General features: G+C 45.0%; 1 protein-coding gene across 2 annotated transcripts; it reads right to left on the reverse strand.

The window, feature by feature from the left end:
* Window positions 1-1,484: 1,484 nt before the first annotated feature.
* On the reverse strand, window positions 1,485-17,959 carry LOC112252466 (serine/threonine-protein phosphatase 6 regulatory subunit 2). 2 transcript variants are annotated; one of them, XM_042323210.1, is made up of 26 exons: window positions 17,492-17,959; window positions 17,108-17,217; window positions 16,733-16,868; window positions 16,516-16,614; window positions 15,911-16,097; window positions 14,646-14,783; window positions 14,499-14,564; window positions 14,300-14,412; window positions 14,071-14,184; window positions 11,340-11,460; window positions 10,976-11,167; window positions 10,667-10,891; window positions 10,474-10,538; window positions 10,203-10,318; window positions 10,017-10,102; window positions 9,843-9,920; window positions 9,632-9,729; window positions 9,482-9,536; window positions 9,216-9,340; window positions 8,796-8,977; window positions 8,245-8,602; window positions 8,071-8,156; window positions 7,764-7,986; window positions 7,468-7,491; window positions 3,860-3,976; window positions 1,485-3,785 (listed from the first exon to the last, which is right to left on the reverse strand). In XM_042323210.1, the coding sequence occupies exons 3-26, from the start codon at window positions 16,858-16,860 to the stop codon at window positions 3,752-3,754; spliced, it is 3,030 nt and encodes a 1,009-aa protein (XP_042179144.1). In that variant the 5' UTR covers window positions 16,861-16,868; window positions 17,108-17,217; window positions 17,492-17,959; the 3' UTR covers window positions 1,485-3,751. The 2 variants fall into 2 exon arrangements, with proteins under 2 accessions (XP_042179144.1, XP_042179145.1); XM_042323211.1 differs by lacking the exon at window positions 7,468-7,491.
* Between the last annotated feature and the right edge of the window lie 101 nt (window positions 17,960-18,060).

An 18,060-nucleotide genomic window follows, 5' to 3' on the forward strand; every position in this document is an offset into this window, starting at 1 on the left:
GATGCAGTGTGTGGTATGGGTCAGGTGCAGTGTGTGGTATGGGTCAGGTGCAGTGTGTGGTATGGGTCAGGTGCAGTGTGTGGTATGGGTATGGTGTGGGTATGGGTCAGGTGCAGTGTGTGGTGTGGTATGGGTCAGGTGCAGTGTGGTGTGGTATGGGTCAGGTGCAGTGTGTGGTGTGGTATGGGTCAGATGCAGTGTGTGGTATGGGTCAGGTGCAGTGTGTGGTGTGGTGGGTCAGGTGTGTGGTATGGGTCAGATGCAGTGTGTGGTGTGGTGTGGTCAGGTGCAGTGTGTGGTGTGGTATGGGTCAGGTGCAGTGTGTGGTGTGGTATGGGTCAGATGCAGTGTGTGGTGGGTGTGGTGTGGTGTGGTATGGGTCAGGTGCAGTGTGGTGGTGTGGTATGGGTCAGGGTGCAGTGTGTGGTGTGGTATGGGTCAGATGCAGTGTGGTGGTATGGGTGGTGCAGTGTGGTATGGGTCAGATGCAGTGTATGGGTCAGGTGCAGTGTGTGGTATGGGTCAGATGCAGTGTGTGGTGTGGTATGGGTCAGTGTGGTATGGGTCAGTGCAGTGTGTGGTGTGGTATGGGTCAGATGCAGTGTGTGGTGTGGTATGGGTCAGATGCAGTGTGTGGTGTGGTATGGGTCAGGTGCAGTGTGGTGTGGTATGGGTCAGATGCAGTGTGTGGTGTGGTATGGGTCAGATGCAGTGTGTGGTGGTGTGGTATGGGTCAGATGCAGTGTGTGGTGTGGTGTGGTATGGGTCAGATGCAGTGTGTGGTGTGGTATGGGTCAGGTGCAGTGTGGGTGTGGTATGGGTCAGGTGCAGTGTGGTATGGGTCAGGTGCAGTGTGTGGTGTGGTATGGGTCAGGTGCAGTGTGTGGTGTATGGGTCAGGTGCAGTGTGTGTGGTGGGTATGGTCAGATGCAGTGTGTGTGTGTGGTATGGGTCAGGTGCAGTGTGTGGTGTGGGGTCAGATGCAGTGTGTGGTGTGGTATGGGTCAGATGCAGTGTGTGGTGTGGTATGGGTCAGATGCAGTGTGTGGTGTGTGGTATGGGTCAGATGCAGTGTGTGGTGTGGTATGGGTCAGATGCAGTGTGGTGGGTGGTGCAGTGTGGTATGGGTCAGGTGCAGTGTGGTGTGGTATGGGTCAGATGCAGTGTGTGGTGGGTGGTATGGGTCAGGTGCAGTGTGGTATGGGTTAGGGTCATGCAGTGTGTGGTATGGGTCAGGTGCAGTGTGTGGTGTGGTATGGGTCAGATGCAGTGTGTGGTGTGGTATGGGTCAGATGCAGTGTGTGGTGTGGGTCAGATGCAGTGTGTGGGTCAGATGCAGTGTGGTATGGGTCAGGTGCAGTGTGGTATGGGTCAGATGCAGTGTGTGGTGTGGTATGGGTCAAGATGCAGTGTGTGGTGTGGTATGGGTAAGGTGCAGTGTGGTATGGGTCAGGTGCAGTGTGGTATGGGTCAGGTGCAGTGTGTGTATGGGTCAGATGCAGTGTCTGGTGTTGTATGGGTCAGATGCAGTGTGTGGTGTTGTATGGGTCAGATGCAGTGTGTGGTGTTGTATGGGTCAGATGCAGTGTGTGGTGTTGTATGGGTCAGATGCAGTGTGTGGTGTTGTATGGGTCAGATGCAGTGTGTGGTGTTGTATGGGTCAGATGCAGTGTGTGGTGTTGTATGGGTCAGATGCAGTGTGTGGTTTTTGTATGGGTCAGATGCAGTGTGTGGTGTTGTATGGGTCAGATGCAGTGTGTGGTTTTGTATGGGTCAGATGCAGTGTGTGGTGTGGTATGGGTCAGATGCAGTGTGTGGTTTTGTATGGGTCAGATGCAGTGTGTGGTGTGGTATGGGTCAGATGCAGTGTGTGGTGTTGTATGGGTCAGATGCAGTGTGTGGTGTTGTATGGGTCAGATGCAGTGTGTGGTTTTGTATGGGTCAGATGCAGTGTGTGGTGTTGTATGGGTCAGATGCAGTGTGTGGTTTTGTATGGGTCAGATGCAGTGTGTGGTTTTGTATGGGTCAGATGCAGTGTGTGGTGTGGTATGGGTCAGATGCAGTGTGTGGTGTGGTATGAGTCAGATGCAGTGTGTGGTGTTGGGGTGAAGGTATGACGTAACTCTGTACACAACTCTGGTTAGCTTTATCAGGGTGGACCCCTCTCCCTGTCCCAAATCTAGCCAATTTCATTAGTCTCTAGCCCACTTTGGCATCACAATAGGTGGATCAAATCGTCATATCACATACAAATATTATTAAGATTTTGTAATAACTCACTGATTCCTTTAAGTCAAACCTCTTCCTCAGCAGTGAGTAAAATACCTTGATGGTTCTGACCACCATCACAAAGTGCTTTAAACATAAAACCACACAACAGAAACTAACTTCACTAAGTCATACCTGAATGACATGCTCTAAATGAGAGAAGGGAGAGAGACCGCTTTAGATACTGATAAGATGATATAGCATGAGGAATTGGATATGGAAGACATTTCCAATACATTAAACATATACATACATGTACCCACACACACACCCAGGAGGAAGCATGTATCAGGGTCTGATGCTGGGGTAAAAACCATAACACAGATGTCATTATTGCCTCATTTCACCATTATAAACACACACACACACACACACACACACACACACACACACACACACACACACACACACACACACACAGCAACCTGCTAAACATCCGCTTTCCGATACATCTGAATTGATACCAAAAATAGATACGTGTTTATATATATATACTGTTTACATTATAATACGTTTACATTATACCACAACCTAATAGAAGGTTCAAAGGTCACAATATTACATTTACACAGCTCTGTGGAGGGGTGATATGGAAGGGTGTGAGTGCTTGTCTGCGCAAACTCTGTGTTTGTGTGTATACACTCATACAGTGGAGTGTGTATGCCTCAAGCTTTGTGTGTGTGTGAATAATCAAACTGTATGTGTGTGTACTCATGCTGTGTGTGACGTCACACAGGTGTGCTTTCATCACATCCACAGAACTGCTCTTTTAACCTGAGAATATATATTCCAAATCTCCCACACAAAGAGAAAGAAGAGACAGAATCAATATTTTCACTACCTGTAATAGTCCACACAGAGAGGGAGAACAGACGGAATAGTCCACACAGAGAGGGAGAAAGATAGTGGAGAATTTTCATAAACAGGCTGGATTTTCTATGCTGAAATGATTGAGTAAAAAAAAAAAAAAAACTAGGAACACACTGTCTTTGAAGATCTTACAGTCAGTACTGACTACTCATTCCCCTCCTCAGACTACTCTGCGCTGATGATGTGACTACAGCGGGAATGGAGCGTCTTCTCGACTTAAAGTGTAAAAAAAAACTGGCTGAGCCAAGAACTAACAAGACTACATAAAGCTGGATCTCACACACACACACACACACACACACACACACACACACACACACACACACACACACACACACACACACGTCGCAGTGTGGTGATAGGTGTCTAGGAGAGACTACAGCAGTAGGGCAGGGACAAACATCACATGAATCTGTTTATAAACTTGTGTTTAGGAGCTGTTGTTTGGCTTCCGGAATGGCTTTTCTCTTCCGTTTTTGACTCTCTCAGCCACCGTAGATGTCCTAGACACAGACCTATGACAGGGCAGCACTGCTCACGATACAAGACGTTGCATGGCATGGAGTGTTGTTGGGAAGTGGAGTGTGTATGTGTGTGTCGTGGTACCGTAGTACTAGGCCGGTCCGTTTGCCAAGGATGGTGTGTCTCTGTGGGGAGAGTGGAGGGGGTGGTGTCAGCAAAGAAGCAGGTACACAAGACAGAGACACAGATACACACTTACTTTGTGACGGTGGCAGGCCGGATTTTGAGGGGAGCAGCGGTGGCATTGAGAGGGTCTCCTCCACCCATCACCCTCTCTTTCTCCTTCATCTTCTCTTTCTCTCTCATGTCAGCCTCACTGTAAGAGTAAAAAGACATAGGTAAGAACATATTGGCAGTGTCTCAAATCACACCCTCTTCCCTGTATAGGGCACTATTATTGGCCAGAACTCTACAGTGCATTCTGAAAGTATTGTTACGATACAGCCTTATTCTAAAAATTGTTTCAATTGTTTTATCCCCTCAATCTACACACAATATCCTATTATGACAGAGGAAAAACGTATTTATAAAAAAAAAAAAAAAACATTTTAGCAAATTTATAAAAATCTTGGGTATAACGCTACAAGCTTGGCACACCTGTATTTGGGGAGTTTCTCCCATTCTCTGCAGATCCTCTCAAGCTCTGTCAGGTTGGAAGGGGAGCGTCGCTGCACAGCTATTTTCAGGTCTCTCCAGAGATGTTCGATCGGGTTCAAGTCCGGACTCTGGCTGGGCCACTCAAGGACATTCAGAGACTTGTTCCGAAGCCCCTACTGCATTGTCTTGGCTGTGTGCTTAGTGTCGTTGTCCTGTTGGAAGGCGAACCGTCGCCCCAGTCTGAGTTGCTGAAAGCTCTGGAGCAGGTTTTCATCAAGGATCTCTCTGTATTTTGCTCCGTTCATCTTTGCCTCCCATCTTTGCCTCCCATCTTTGTCTCCCATCTTTGTCTCCCAGTCTTTGCAGCTGAAAAAATAATCTTGTTTCTCATGGTCTGAGAGTCTTTAGGTGCCTTTTAGCAAACACAAGCAGGTTGTCATGTGCCTTTTACTGAGGTGTGGCTTCCGTCTGGCCACTCTACCATAAAGGCCTGAATGGTGGAGTGCTGCAGAGATGGTTGTCCTTCTGGAAGGTTCTCCCATCTCCACAGAGGAACTCTGGAGCTCTGTCAGAGTGACCATCGGGTTCTTGGTCACCTCCCTGACCAAGGCCCTTCTCCCCCGATTGCTCAGTTTGGCCAGGCACCCAGCTCTAGGAAGAGTCTTGTTGGTTCCAATCTTCTTCCATTTAAGAATGATGGAGACCACTGTGTACTTGGGGACCTTCAATGCTGCAGAAATATTTTGGTACACTTTCCCAGATCTGTGCCAACACAATCCTGTATCTGAGCTCTACGGACAATTCCTTCGACTTCATGGCTTGGCTTTTGCTCTGACATGCACTGTCAACTGTGGGACCTTATATAGACAGATGTGTGCCTTTCTAAAATCATGTCCAATCAATTGAATTTACCACAGTTGGATTCCAATCAAGTTGTAGAAACATCAAGGATGATCAAAGGAAACAGGATGCACCGGAGCTCAATTTCGAGTCTCATAGCAAAGGGTCTGAATATTAATGTAAATAAGGTATTTCTAAAAACCTGTATTCGCCTTGTCATTACGGGGTATTGTGTGTAGATGGATTAAATAAACAATTTCTTCATCCATTTTAGAATAAGGCTGTAACGTAACAAAATGTGGAAAGTGAAGGGGTCTGAATACTTTCCGAATGCACTGTATGTTGCAGCCCTATGTGGTTCTGACCAAAAGTAGTGCACTCTAGGATTTGAGCGCTTTTGGATTTGTCTCTAGTAGACCCATCAGAACTCAGCATAGACCTAGAGTAGAGAGGCATAGTCATAGGATCAAAGAGGACTATAGGGATGCCCAGCCAAAGGTCAGAGGTAAAAACATACAGTTAGTTTTCATGCAGCTGAACACAAAGCTCAATGCCTTGGTTTGACGTTATCAACAGCAGAACTGCAGTCCATTCACTGCTAATAGGGTGGCAGGTAGCCTAGCGATTTGAGCGTTGGGCCAGTAACCGAAAGGTCGCTGGCTCGAATACATGAGCCAACAAGGTGAAAATCTGTTAATGTTCCCTGAACTTCTTTGGGACAGGGGGGCAATATTGAGTAGCTTGGATAAAAAGGTGCCCAGAGTAAACTGCCTGCTACTCTGTCCTAAAAGCTAGAATATGCATATAATTAGTAGATTTTGATAGGAAAACACTCTGAAGTTTCTAAAACTGTTTGAATGACGTCTGTGAGTATAACAGAACTCATATGGCAGGCAAAAACCTGAGAAAAAATCCAACCAGGAAGTGGGAAATCTGAGGTTTGTAGTGTTTCAACTCTTTACCTATCCAAGATACAGTGGAAATGGGGTCATGTTACACTTCCAATAGATGTTAACAGTCTATAGAACCGTGTTTGATGCTTCTACGATAAAGGGGGGTGGGGGATGAGAGGGGATTGAGTCAGAGGTCACGAGCTGGCCACGCGCATTCACATGGGAGGTAGCTTACATTTCATAGCATTTCTGAAGACAAAGGAATTCTCCGGTTGGAATATTATTGAAGATTTATGATAAAACATCCTAAAGATTGATTCTATACTTAGAAACATGTCAAACTACGGACTGTAATATGACTTTGTCTGAACTTTCGCATGGACCTGCCAGCACGTTGTCAGTTTGGATTGTGTACTAAACGAGCGAACAAAAGGAGGTGTTTTGGACATACATTTTTTATTTGTTCCATAAAGTCCATAATTTATTGTGAAACTGGGATTCCTGGGAATGCATTCTGATGAAGATCATGAAAGGTAAGTGAATATTTATAATGCTATTTCTGATTTCTGTTGACTCCACATCATGACGGATATCTTTTTGGGTTGATTGGGCTCTGAGCGCTGTACTCAGATTATTGTATGGCGTGCTTTTTCGGTAAAGCTTTTTTGAAATCTGACACAGCGGTTGCATTAAGGAGAAGTTTATCTAAAGTTCCATGCATAACACATGTATTTTCATCAACATTTATAATGAGTATTTCTGTAAATTGAAGTTGCTCTCTGCAAAATCACCGGATGTTTTGGAAGCAAAACATTACTGAACGTAACGCGCCAATGTACACTGAGATTTTTGGATACAAATATGAACTTTATTGAACAAAACATACATGTATTGTGTAACATGAAGTCCTATGAGTGTCATCTGATGAAGATCATCAACGGTTAGTGATTAATTTTATCTCTATTTATGCTTTTTGTGACTCCTCTCTTTGGCTGGTGTTTTTCTGTGGCTATGTACTGACCTAACATAATCGTTTGGTGTGCTTTCTTACATCCTTTTTGAAATCTGACACGTTGGCTGGATTCACAACAAGTGTAGCGTTAATTTGGTGTATTGCATGTGTGATTTCATGAAAGTTTAATTTTTATCGGAATTTATTTGAATTTGGCGCTCAGCATTTTCGCTGCATCCCACATATTTACGCTAGCGTCCCACATATCCCAGAGAGGTTAAGCAAGGCATTTGCTCCAGGGGTGCGGTACTACTATGCCTGACACTTTAAAACAATACATTTCACTGCACCTATCTGGTGTATGAGACAATAAAAACCTGTCTTTTTTTGTTAGCAGATGTCATCTGTGGCTATGTTTCCATTGGGTTTTGCTCTGCAAAGTGTTATACACTCTGTAACACTCCCATGGCAATACAACTCCACAGGCAACACACTCAATGGCTAGAGACCTCATACACTACATACCCTCTGACTGCAGGATGAAACACTCTGAGGAGGAGAGGAAATTCAGAAGTGGAGGAGAGAAGATGGAAGGGAATGTGGGAGTGGAGGGAAGAGAAGAGGAGTGGAAGAGGGCAAGACAAGAAATTAGGAGAAGATGAGTAAGAGGAGGAGGAAGGACAGATTTGGAAAGTGAGAGGGAGGGAAGGAGAGAGGAAAAGAGAGAAGGTAAGATGAGAGGAGTGGTGTGGACACTGGACAGTAAGGCAGGGAGAGGAATATACTGCACGACTGAGAAGAGAATGTGTATGTGTGTGTACCTGGTGAAGACAGCTCTCTCGTTGTTGGCGTCCATCCTAAGTCTGATGGTCTCCCGTCCGGCGGTTGTAACAACGGTCTCTGTAGTGACCATTTCCTTGGATACCGTCTCCATAGTAAGAGATTCAGTCTTGTCCTCTTCATCACTTTCTGAGCCTCCTGATGAAGAGCTGTCTGATGCTACCAGGGGAGCCTTCCTCGCCACACACACACTCCACACACAAGCTGCAGAGAAAACACACACACTTTGCAAATTGAACACACACGGTTACACACGCCATGCAGGGAGAACACACAAAGACGACTTACAGTTCTTGTCTTGGCTGGGTTTTGTTTTGTCTGACCCACAGATCTCGGAGTCTACTGGAGAAGTGCACCTCGGACCTGTCTCTGAACTGAACACACACACACACACACGAATATAAACCTATACATAAGCAGCAGAATGTTCATAAAGACAGACTGAAATGTGGCTACACTCACCAGCAGAACGGCTGAAAGTCAGTGAACTTGGCCCAGCCCTTCTCTGCAGTTATGGGTTGGGGGGCGGGGCTGCCCCATGCATCCACGCCCACTTCTGACTTGGGGGCAGGGCTGTCCCATGAGTCGACGCCCACTTCGGACTTGGGGGTGGGGCTACCCCATGGGTCTACGCCCACTCCTGATTTAGAGGCGGGGCTACCCCACGGGTCTAAGCCCACTCCAGGTGTGGGGGCAGGGCTACCCCATAGGTCTACGCCCACTCCAGACTTGGGGGTGGGGTTAGCCCATGGATCCATGCCCACTCCAGGAGAGGGGGCCTTAGAGTTCACCTCCCCGAAACTAGCCGCCCAGCCAGGGTCTGAGGAATAAATACAACTCAGAGCTGAGGACCAGACACACAAACAAAACAAGAAGAACCAGAAATATACGCACCACAGCAACACACAACCAAAGAAAATGATAAACACATTCAACCACAAAAACACCCCATGAACAAAAAAAGATTATATACCCACACACAAGCAGACCTGTGTTCAAATAGTCATCCTTACTCTGTGCAGTCTCAGTCTGGCTGATATTCTCAGTCTGGCTGATGTTCTTGCTGTGTTCTGTCTGACCTGTGACCTCAATAGGCACCTCCCACTCCTCCGTTTCAGAACCTGTTGAGCAACCAGCAGTATCGCTCACCCCATCACTCTGAGCTGCTCCAACAGACGTCCGTGACCCCCCAAACCTGAGAGAGCAGGACAGAGAGCGTTGTATGTGTACCTGGTCCTGGTGTGTTGTATTCTGGTCCAGGACCTGGTGTGTCGTATTCTGGTCCTGGTGTGTCGTATTCTGGTCCAAGACCTGGTGTGTTGTATTCTGGTCCTGGTGTGTCGTATTCTGGTCCTGGACCAGGTGTGTTGTATTCTGGTCCTGGTGTGTCATATTGTTAATATAAGTGTGTGAATGTGTGTGTGTTTGTATACCTGGTCCTAGACTTTGTGTGTGTAGTATAGTTGATCTCTCTCTCCTCCCAGATATCTTCCTCTTCGTTGTCATCAAACGACTGGATCTTCTCCTTGGTGCAGGCCTCAAATGCTGCAGTCTTAGCCTGCACATGCATGCACACACACCACAACGTATGCGTATAGATCCCTGCATAACTGTACCTGTTGACCAGTCTAGTAATGACTCAGACAGTGGATTTCAAATGGATGCTCTTAGGAGAGAGGCTATGGACTCTGTCACTCACAGTGTCCTCTGTGTCCACGTTGAAGTTAATCTCTGCGATCCGGTCAAAGGTGGCACTGCCGCACACAACATACACACAATCACAATCAAGTCAGAACCACTTAGAGGACTTACTTGATGCTGTGTGTGTGTGTGTGTGTGTGTGTCTTACTTGATGTTGTCGCCGTGTTCTGAGAACTCGTCGTCATTGAAGCCAAACTGATCCACAAAGTTAGCAGTGATCTGCTGGATCTGGTAGTCTGAGAATGTCTGAAAGACAGCACACATAGAAAACAGAACTGGATTATGGTAACTACCATGACAGAGTAGGAGCAGTAGATGACTATCTGGAAATACATGTAAATGCATGTGTGTGTGTGTACTTGTTGCAGTGACAGCTCTTTGGGGAAGGGACTCTGTCGATCATCGTCTTCACTGGAGGAGCGCAGGTTGTGAGACACCTGGAACACACAAGGCCAGGGGTTTTACATGTATGAATGTGTGTGTGTGTGTGTGTGTGTGTGTATGTATGTGTGTGTGTGTGTATGTATGAATACCAGGTCTACAGTGTTCTTCCTGTTGATCTCTGTCAGGGCCTGGTCTACAAAGGTCTCCCAGCGCCCCTTGCAATCCACAAGCAGCTCTGCAACACACAGTCACAGTAGAGACAGCTTCACACACAGACAGTTATTCTACAATTGGTTTGTTATGTCCGTAACCCTAAGTAACCCACACAGCCCTACCTGTAATAAGGCTGCTGATCTGGCTGTGTACTGGTCCTTTCTCCATGCTACAGACTACAGTGTTGGCGATCCTAGTCAGGTGACCCATGTAGCCTCTCCTCATGCCCCCCTCCGCCCTGAGAACACACACGTTTGTGCCAATATGTAACACACACAATTATATTTATGAACGTTAACACACTATACTAGTGATACACCAATCACAGATGACAAAACAGGTTCAAAAACAGCTGATTTGCTATCTGTTTAACAGTTGTTTTAAATATCTTACTGCATCTTATCATTCTCCTCCCAGGCCTCCAATATCCTCAGAACCAGACGACAGTCCTGAAACAACTGCAGATGGGGGGGAATGGGGGGGAGAGGAGAGAGTTACTGAGACACACAGGCAGACAGAGAGACAGACACACAGGCAGACAGAGACACAGAGACACAGACAGACAGATAGACAGACAGACACGTACATGGGTCACCAGTGGGTTGTGTGTGGAGATGTCGGGAGGAACAGAGGGCAGTGGGAGTGTAGGGCCAGGCGAGGCCTGCTTCTCCTGGGGCTCCTGCTGAAGCCTGGGATTTTCCTGGGTAACCAGGGGTCTCTGCTCCTGGGCAGAGTGGCTGAGGATGGCTGCCACACACAGCTCCACTTGGAAGTGCAGGAAGTTATTCCAGGTGTACTTAAAGAACAGGTCCTGCAACACACAACAAAAACAACTTAACGGATAAAAGAGGTAAAGGTGTATACAAACCAGGACATGGTGTGTGTGTGTACTGACCAGTAAAATGTTTATGGTGTTGAGTCTGCAGAGCTCCAGTGTGACAGTGTTGTTATAAATGGTGTTGTTACAACAAATGTAATAACTGGTGTTAGTGGTCTGTAGCAGAGAGGCCATCAGTCTGGCCACATGGAGACGACAGTTACCCAGTGGCACCTCCAACACACCTAGACTGGTAAGCATGGGGGTCACCTACAAACACACACACACACGTCAATGAGTTTTATGATGTGTTGAATAGTTGACATTACAACTCTGAAACTATACATGGCATAACAGTGCAAGACTGTATGGGTGACTAAGTCAGAGAATACAGGATGTGTGTCTGTTGAAGGTGTGTGTTTGCGTGCGTGTGCAAGTTTACCCTGGGCGGATCCAGCAGTAGTTGGTGGTAGTGTGTGAGGTGGGGTTGGATGGCCTGCAGGATGCTACTGTTGACACACCTCTCATGTCCCTGAACACACACATCCAACATACCCTCCACCCTGGAACACACACACAGGTAAGGTAGGTATCTTTAGATAAGCATCTAGATCAGTCACAACTTTTCCATTTACACCCCCTACCCATGGGCAGTAGCTACTGAGAAATGTCTTCCTGTCATAAGAGGAAATGTGTGCGTGCAGTGAAACCAAAAAGAGGCTGTGACCACATTCCTATACATCGCAACTAATAGAGAGCAATATTAATTTACTATTCTTGAAGGCAATAACGGAGGCTAACTCCGCCATGGCTCGTTGGCCAAAGCCTATTGGGAAATGAATGGGGTTTTTGGATAAACTCTGAAAATAAGGTATGTGGTAAACACAGGCTTAAAAGGGTAGGAAGCATGAGTTTTTGCTCACCAATGTAACAACACGGTGTGGTCAAAGACTTAGTAACTTAGTTATAAGTAACCAGATCGTGACTACAAGTACAAACATGGTTTTGTTTTTGGGTCATTACATATGTAATACATTATTTCCGGATATCTTCTAAACAACCCACAATGCACTATTTCTCAATATCACATGGAACATCTACTCTGTGCTGCTTAGTTCGTATGCTAGCTCGGCAGCTTGCACAAGCTGGCTAACGTTAGCCACTAGCTATGCTAGCATGTAATTACATTCCAGACCAAGTGTTGGCGGGGGTGAGCTACAATCCACTGATCAAGAGGAGGTGTGATGTACAAATGGGGCACCTGCGGCATCGCCATGCTCTTTACAAACTTTGTGGCCGTTATCTAGTGGGAACCCATTAGCATGGCAGGCTCTGGTGCCTTCTTGCCGTAGGCTCAAAACAAAATAGAAAAATCATACCTGCTTGCTCTAATTGTATAGTACCTGTTCTTTAATCTGTTCTCCTGTTTGTTTTGTCAACTTTTCAGCATGTTCTCTGTGAAGTAGGTTTCGAGAGTTTTGTAACTTTTCCCACCTTGGCTTCGTCCTATCACGCTAGTTAACTGACTCCTGGAATCTATCTATTTGATATTTTTCTCACTATATAGCTATTGGATTTCCCTGACTCTCCCTCGGCCCAGCGAAACGCCTGCCTATCACTTGCTTTGGTAGCCAACTCAGCTTGCACTCTTAAAAGTTTTACCATCGGATGGGCCCAACACTTCAATCTGTAGGTCTCTGCTCGCTCTTTGCTTTTAATCTGCGGTTATGTTTAAGTTGTGTTAGTTGTGGTTGGCTATGCTAGTTGGCTAAATAGCTAACATTAGCTGGCTGGCTAGCTTGCTCGCTAAGATAACTGCATATAGCTAACATTCTTTGAAAACTGGTTAGATGGCTTTATGCATTTCCAAAACTTAAATTTACTTTAATGTAGCTGTATGCTAGGTATTGATAACAACAGGCTGACTATTGCAGTGCTAATGTAACGATAGCAGTCTGGTAGGCTAGCAAGTTGATTGGTAACAATTAATTATTTAAGTATTTGCTTGTAAATTGGCAGAAAATTACATTCAATCCAGTAGTCATGAGTGCAAATTCTTTGGTTTAATTTGAAGTTATACATTTGAAGTTATTTCTGTTGGAGTTTACATTATAGGGAATAGGCTGGCTTGCCGGGTCCTCCATAACAGGCTGACTACACCACTCGCGTTGCGTGCGCGAGCGGTGCAAAAATACATTTAGAAATCTATATTATTCAATTACTGCACCCACACTGCTCGCGCTCGCCAACGAGCGTCTGCGTTACCAAGGCCTAAAATAGAAGTCAGTTCTATTTGTGACACAGATTGCGCTGCTAGTCCTGCCTCTCCCATTGGTTTATAGAAGCAGGTACCCACATGCCATCTCCTCATTGGTTATACCCACGTGGGTGACTGAAAGACAAACGAGGTCAGTGGCGGTAATGCACCTAATATATGAAAGTTGCCAATCGCACTATAATGTCAAGAGAAGAAAGAGCCTAGAAGGAGGAGAGATGACAAGAACCGATTTGGTTGACTGTTTTATGTGTGGATTAATTGTCGAAGTAGAGGACCTTGTTGTTATTTTACCTGAAATGCACTCAATGTTTATATTCCAGGACAAATAAGGCAGCAACAGCAAACTAGCTAAATAGGAGAAATTATCTAGCAAGTGCAAGCTAGCTAGCTAAATTGCCATATATGTTTAATGCTTTTCGACCTGTCCCCAAATTAATGTAATTGGTTCAGTTTGTATTGATATTTTAACCTGCGTGTCATGATCGCGTTTGGTGTGGGGGGACAAAATACATTTATGCACGATGGCGTACGCGCGCAGCCAATTTGGGTTCCGTGTAATACATCACACAAACATTTTCCGCCATGACTTCGGCAATCTTCGGAATTATGATCGTTTTTTTGTGAATTTTGAAGCATTTATGTAATCAAAACAAGTACGTAAAGGCTTCATAATTCATTAACTGACTGATATTATCTCATAGAACAAAATGTATAAGATTTCCTAAGCCTGGATTAACTCAGACCTTACTTTCTGCATATATCCCAAAACCCCATTAATTTCCCCCATAGGAATGAACCAGAAACAGAAGTAGAAGATGCTAACTCATTTCCCTTTTTTATTACTGCAAGCTGGCAAGCACTAGGCTTTTTAAGTATGCAAGAATAGAACACCCACCCTGGCCTCCTGATTTCCAGTAAGGTTAGAAGGATTTGAGTTCCACAGATAACACAGCTCTCTGTCCTCTCTCCCACAAACATGTTGTCCAGCAGCTGACCCACACACTCCTGCCTGGAGCACACAGGGCATAGGATATTACAGGTGTGTGTGTGTGTGTGTGTGTGTGTGTGTGTGTGTGTGTGTGTGTGTGTGTGTGTGTGTGTGTGTGTGTGTGTGTGTGACTTACGACTCCAGCACGGCAAGCAGAGGGTCAGCCTCAGAGTTCTCTTGGAGCTGATTGGCCTGGTCTCTGCTGAGACGGATGATGTCACACACAGTCTGGGATGCATTTGACTGTTTCTGAAACACACACACCCGGCTGTCGTTACCCCTCTGACAGCACTCTCTAGTCATCAGTAGAGTGGGTGTGTGTGTGTCGGCCTTACCTCCTCATCTTTCCCAGGGTGGATGAGCTCTATAAGCCTCTGGGCCAGCTGCTCTTCATTTAACCACTGCAGAGGGAACACAAACGCACACTATTACATACTTTACCACACACTGAGGGTGTGTGGATGTGTGTGTGTGTGTCGTACGTTGAGTGTATCCTGTCTGAGAGGAGCAGGCTCTACACAGCTGATGAGGCGTAGCAGGAGGTCCATCATGGCTGATGTGTTGATGTGATTCAGGACCAGACCCAGGAAACCCTCCTTTCCCCGCAGAAAGGAGATCACCTACAGAGACCACAACACAACCACCTGTCAACCAGATCATCTAAAGACCAAAATAAATAATCATACAACAATGTAGGCTACAACATCATACAACAAAATTATTACAACCAATATTATCTACCCAAGTAGGGCCCTATAAAAATCATTCAGTTTAGTTTTTCCCAGGTTTCCATTTTTCACTCTCAAAATCAACCTTTTTATAGAAAAACAACCAAATTGGATGTTCTAAGTCCATAACAATGCTTAAAACACATTGTAGGACAATAGTTCCCAAAATCATATAACCTGTAGAACTAGGCTACATATACAGTACCAGTCAAAAGTTTGGACACGATTACTCATTAATTTGGACACGATTACTCACAAATGGAATCATGTAGTAACCAAAAAAGTATGAAACAAATCAAAATATATTTTCAGATAGCCACCCTTGCTTTGATGACAACTTTGCCAAGAGTGTGCAAAGCTGTCATCAAGGCAAAGGGTGGCTACTTTGAAGAATCTCAAATATAAAATATAATTAGATTTGTTTAACACTTTTTTGGTTACTACATGATTCCATTTGTGTTTTTTCATAGTTTTGATGTCTTCACTATTAATCTACAATGCAGAAAATAATACAAATAAAGAAAAACACTGGAATGAGTCGGTGTGTCCAAACTTTTGATTGGTACTATATAGATATAAAAAATGTTAAGAATAAGCATTATTTCGCAATATGATTTTTTCTTCTCCCAGGCAATTGGACGGTACCAATTCTATTTATCGGCTTATCAAATACATTATTATTCTTTTTTTTTTTACGGCCAGCGGAAGTCCTGGTGCGTGCACACACACACACGCCGTTTCAGAAAGTTGCAGGAAAATATAAATAACTGATTCATTTTCGAATTAGATCAATACATTTAGTTGATTTCCTACTAAGTGCAATACATTTTGAATATTGTTGAATTCTGTTTTAATGTCTGGATTCCATGCGCATTTTCCACAACACAGATTTTTTAGGGCTCTACACTAAAGAGAGGAAACCTTCCTTCTTTTGCAGAAAATGAATCACCGCCACAATGAAACTACAACACAACCAGAATAAAATGATCAACTGTGTGAGAGAGTTGGTGTTACTGTACCTGTTCGGTCTTGCGTGTGATGAGGTTTCCGATGGTCTTGCTGAAGAAGGACGCAAGAAGGGGGTTGAGGGGAGGGGGCTGCTCCAGGAAAGAGTACAGGGTATCCAGCAGGAGCTTCTCTCCACCCAGCTTATCATTTATCACCCCCACATCACTCGTCAGCAGCTCACACGCTATGTTAGGGTGCCTGGAACACACACACACTCAGCAAAGTATCCCACTGACTGACTGACTGATAGTGTGTGTGTCTCTCTACTCCTCTTGGCCTCAAGTTTTTTGAGCAAAAATTTAAAAAAAATAATAAATAGAATTTTAATTGTTGGACATAAAAGACTAAAAACACCAGGAAATCAGCTCCAAGTGATTTAATTTTGGAAATCAGTTCTCGAGTATTCCCACGCATAATAGAGAGATGTGATCATTTACAAAAGTATGCAAGGTTTGAAATGATTATGTTTAAGTCAAATATTATCTCTGTTTGGGCTTCTTGCGGGCAATTTGCCATCTATAAATTATTTGTAATTATGTTCCGGCCCCCCAACCACCCGCTTGAGAAACAATTCGGCCCGCGGCTGAATCTAGTTGATGATCCCAAATCCACTCACTTAAAACGTCTTGTTTCTTCCAGGCCAGCAGGGGGCTCTGTGGTGATGAGGTGCAGCAGCTCCTGCATGCAGGTGTCCTGGGACAGGAAGACAAGCAGCCTTGGGCCCAGAGAGGAGTGAAGAGACACTCATTAGCATGACACCATTTCCTATTTGAAATGCTCAAACTAATGCTAATAAACGGTTTCTATGGCAGATGTTAATGCTGAAGGATAACCTGTGGTTCTGGGCCTTGCACTCCTGTAGTACGTCCTCCTCCTCCATGAGCTCAGTGAGTGTGACATCATCCTTCTCCAGCAGGGCCTCCAGCTGGGATGACATGTGCAGGTCAAACTTCCAGAACATGGCTGCAGCTGCAAGGAGAAAGAGTGAATAGAAAGTCATCGTCACCAACTGTGTATCAAAGGTTTTGCAACTTTACATTTCCTGCTCAGTCTGGAGTGTGGTGAGGTTCGTTCCCCACGGTCTTACTCAAGAAGGATGCGAGGAGAGGGCTTGAATGGGGGGTTTACAGAGGAAGCACATTAAACCTATAGTGATACAGATATAGGTTAGATTGCACCTTTAAGTGAGAATGTGCGTGAGTGTTTACCTAATTAATGTGTGTCCTTGGTCAGACCTCTTCAGTCATTTGTCTCATAGACCCAGGAAGGAATGGTCATCTGCATGGACGATTACACACTCACCATTGGCGCACACACACTGATAAACGGTATGCAAACCGAAAGGGTGAAAGAAATGGAGAAAGAATCAGTGGGTTCCAGCACATACACACATCTCTGACTCTCCTAATCTTCAAGATTAGGACGCTGTGCTGCGTAGCAAGGTGGCTAGCTAGCTGCCAATGACTGTCAAATATGTCTGACCTTATTAGCTAGTAGGATGTTGTTAGCTAGATAGCTAATTAGACTGCGTATATAGCTAGCCAGGCTGATTATTGCAATCTTGCCATGGCACAACTACAACAAGCACCTACCTTGTCATTTAGCTCCAGGGCGTCTGTGTCAGTCTGCTAAAGTAGCTGGTTGAGCAGTTTGTTTATATTCCAAGCCAGTCAACTGGTGCTGCACGCCCCATCAACCAAATCTGTCAGTAATCTGGCGAGTGTTTCTTTGACAGCTCACCAGAGGCTGCCTGACCCTTCCACCCGTGTATAGTACAATCAATCCCAGCGCCAGTAAATTAATTGTCGCTTTTACCCTCAAGATTGCAGCAAGACAGACAAGGATGCTGTCATATTTTTTTATCAAAATGGCGGACACTGTTACGGGAACGCGCAAAATTAAAAGGTAGCTACGGGCACTTGTGGTTTATCGTTGTGGTAAAGAGTAGAGATTGTCCTGAATATTACAATTCCCCAAAATATGGGTGGCACCATTAAACCATAGTTTTCGCACTGCTATATGTATGCCCCCGCCCTAACGGATTATTGGCAATAGGAGATTAGTAAAAATGATAACTGGGTCACACAGTCAGGAGGATACTTCCAAAATTGACAAGCAGACGTTATCCAAAGCTGTAACTGTTAGCCTAGAGATAATGCTA

The sequence above is a fragment of the Oncorhynchus tshawytscha genome, linkage group LG06 (assembly GCF_018296145.1).
Source record: "Oncorhynchus tshawytscha isolate Ot180627B linkage group LG06, Otsh_v2.0, whole genome shotgun sequence".
NCBI classification, from domain to species: domain Eukaryota; kingdom Metazoa; phylum Chordata; class Actinopteri; order Salmoniformes; family Salmonidae; genus Oncorhynchus; species Oncorhynchus tshawytscha.

Bases quoted from the DNA above. Each gene is read 5' to 3' on its own strand.
- LOC112252466 (XM_042323210.1), bottom strand. From the start codon at position 16,860: ATGTTCTGGAAGTTTGACCTGCACATGTCATCCCAGCTGGAGGCCCTG. The intron at 10,319-10,473 runs GTAAGATATTTA...GTGTGTTCTCAG, and splicing joins GAGGAGAATGATAAGATGCA to GGCGGAGGGGGGCATGAGGA. The intron at 7,492-7,763 runs GTACACACACAT...TCTCCTCCTCAG, and splicing joins GAGAGAGCTGTCTTCACCAG to AGTGTTTCATCCTGCAGTCA.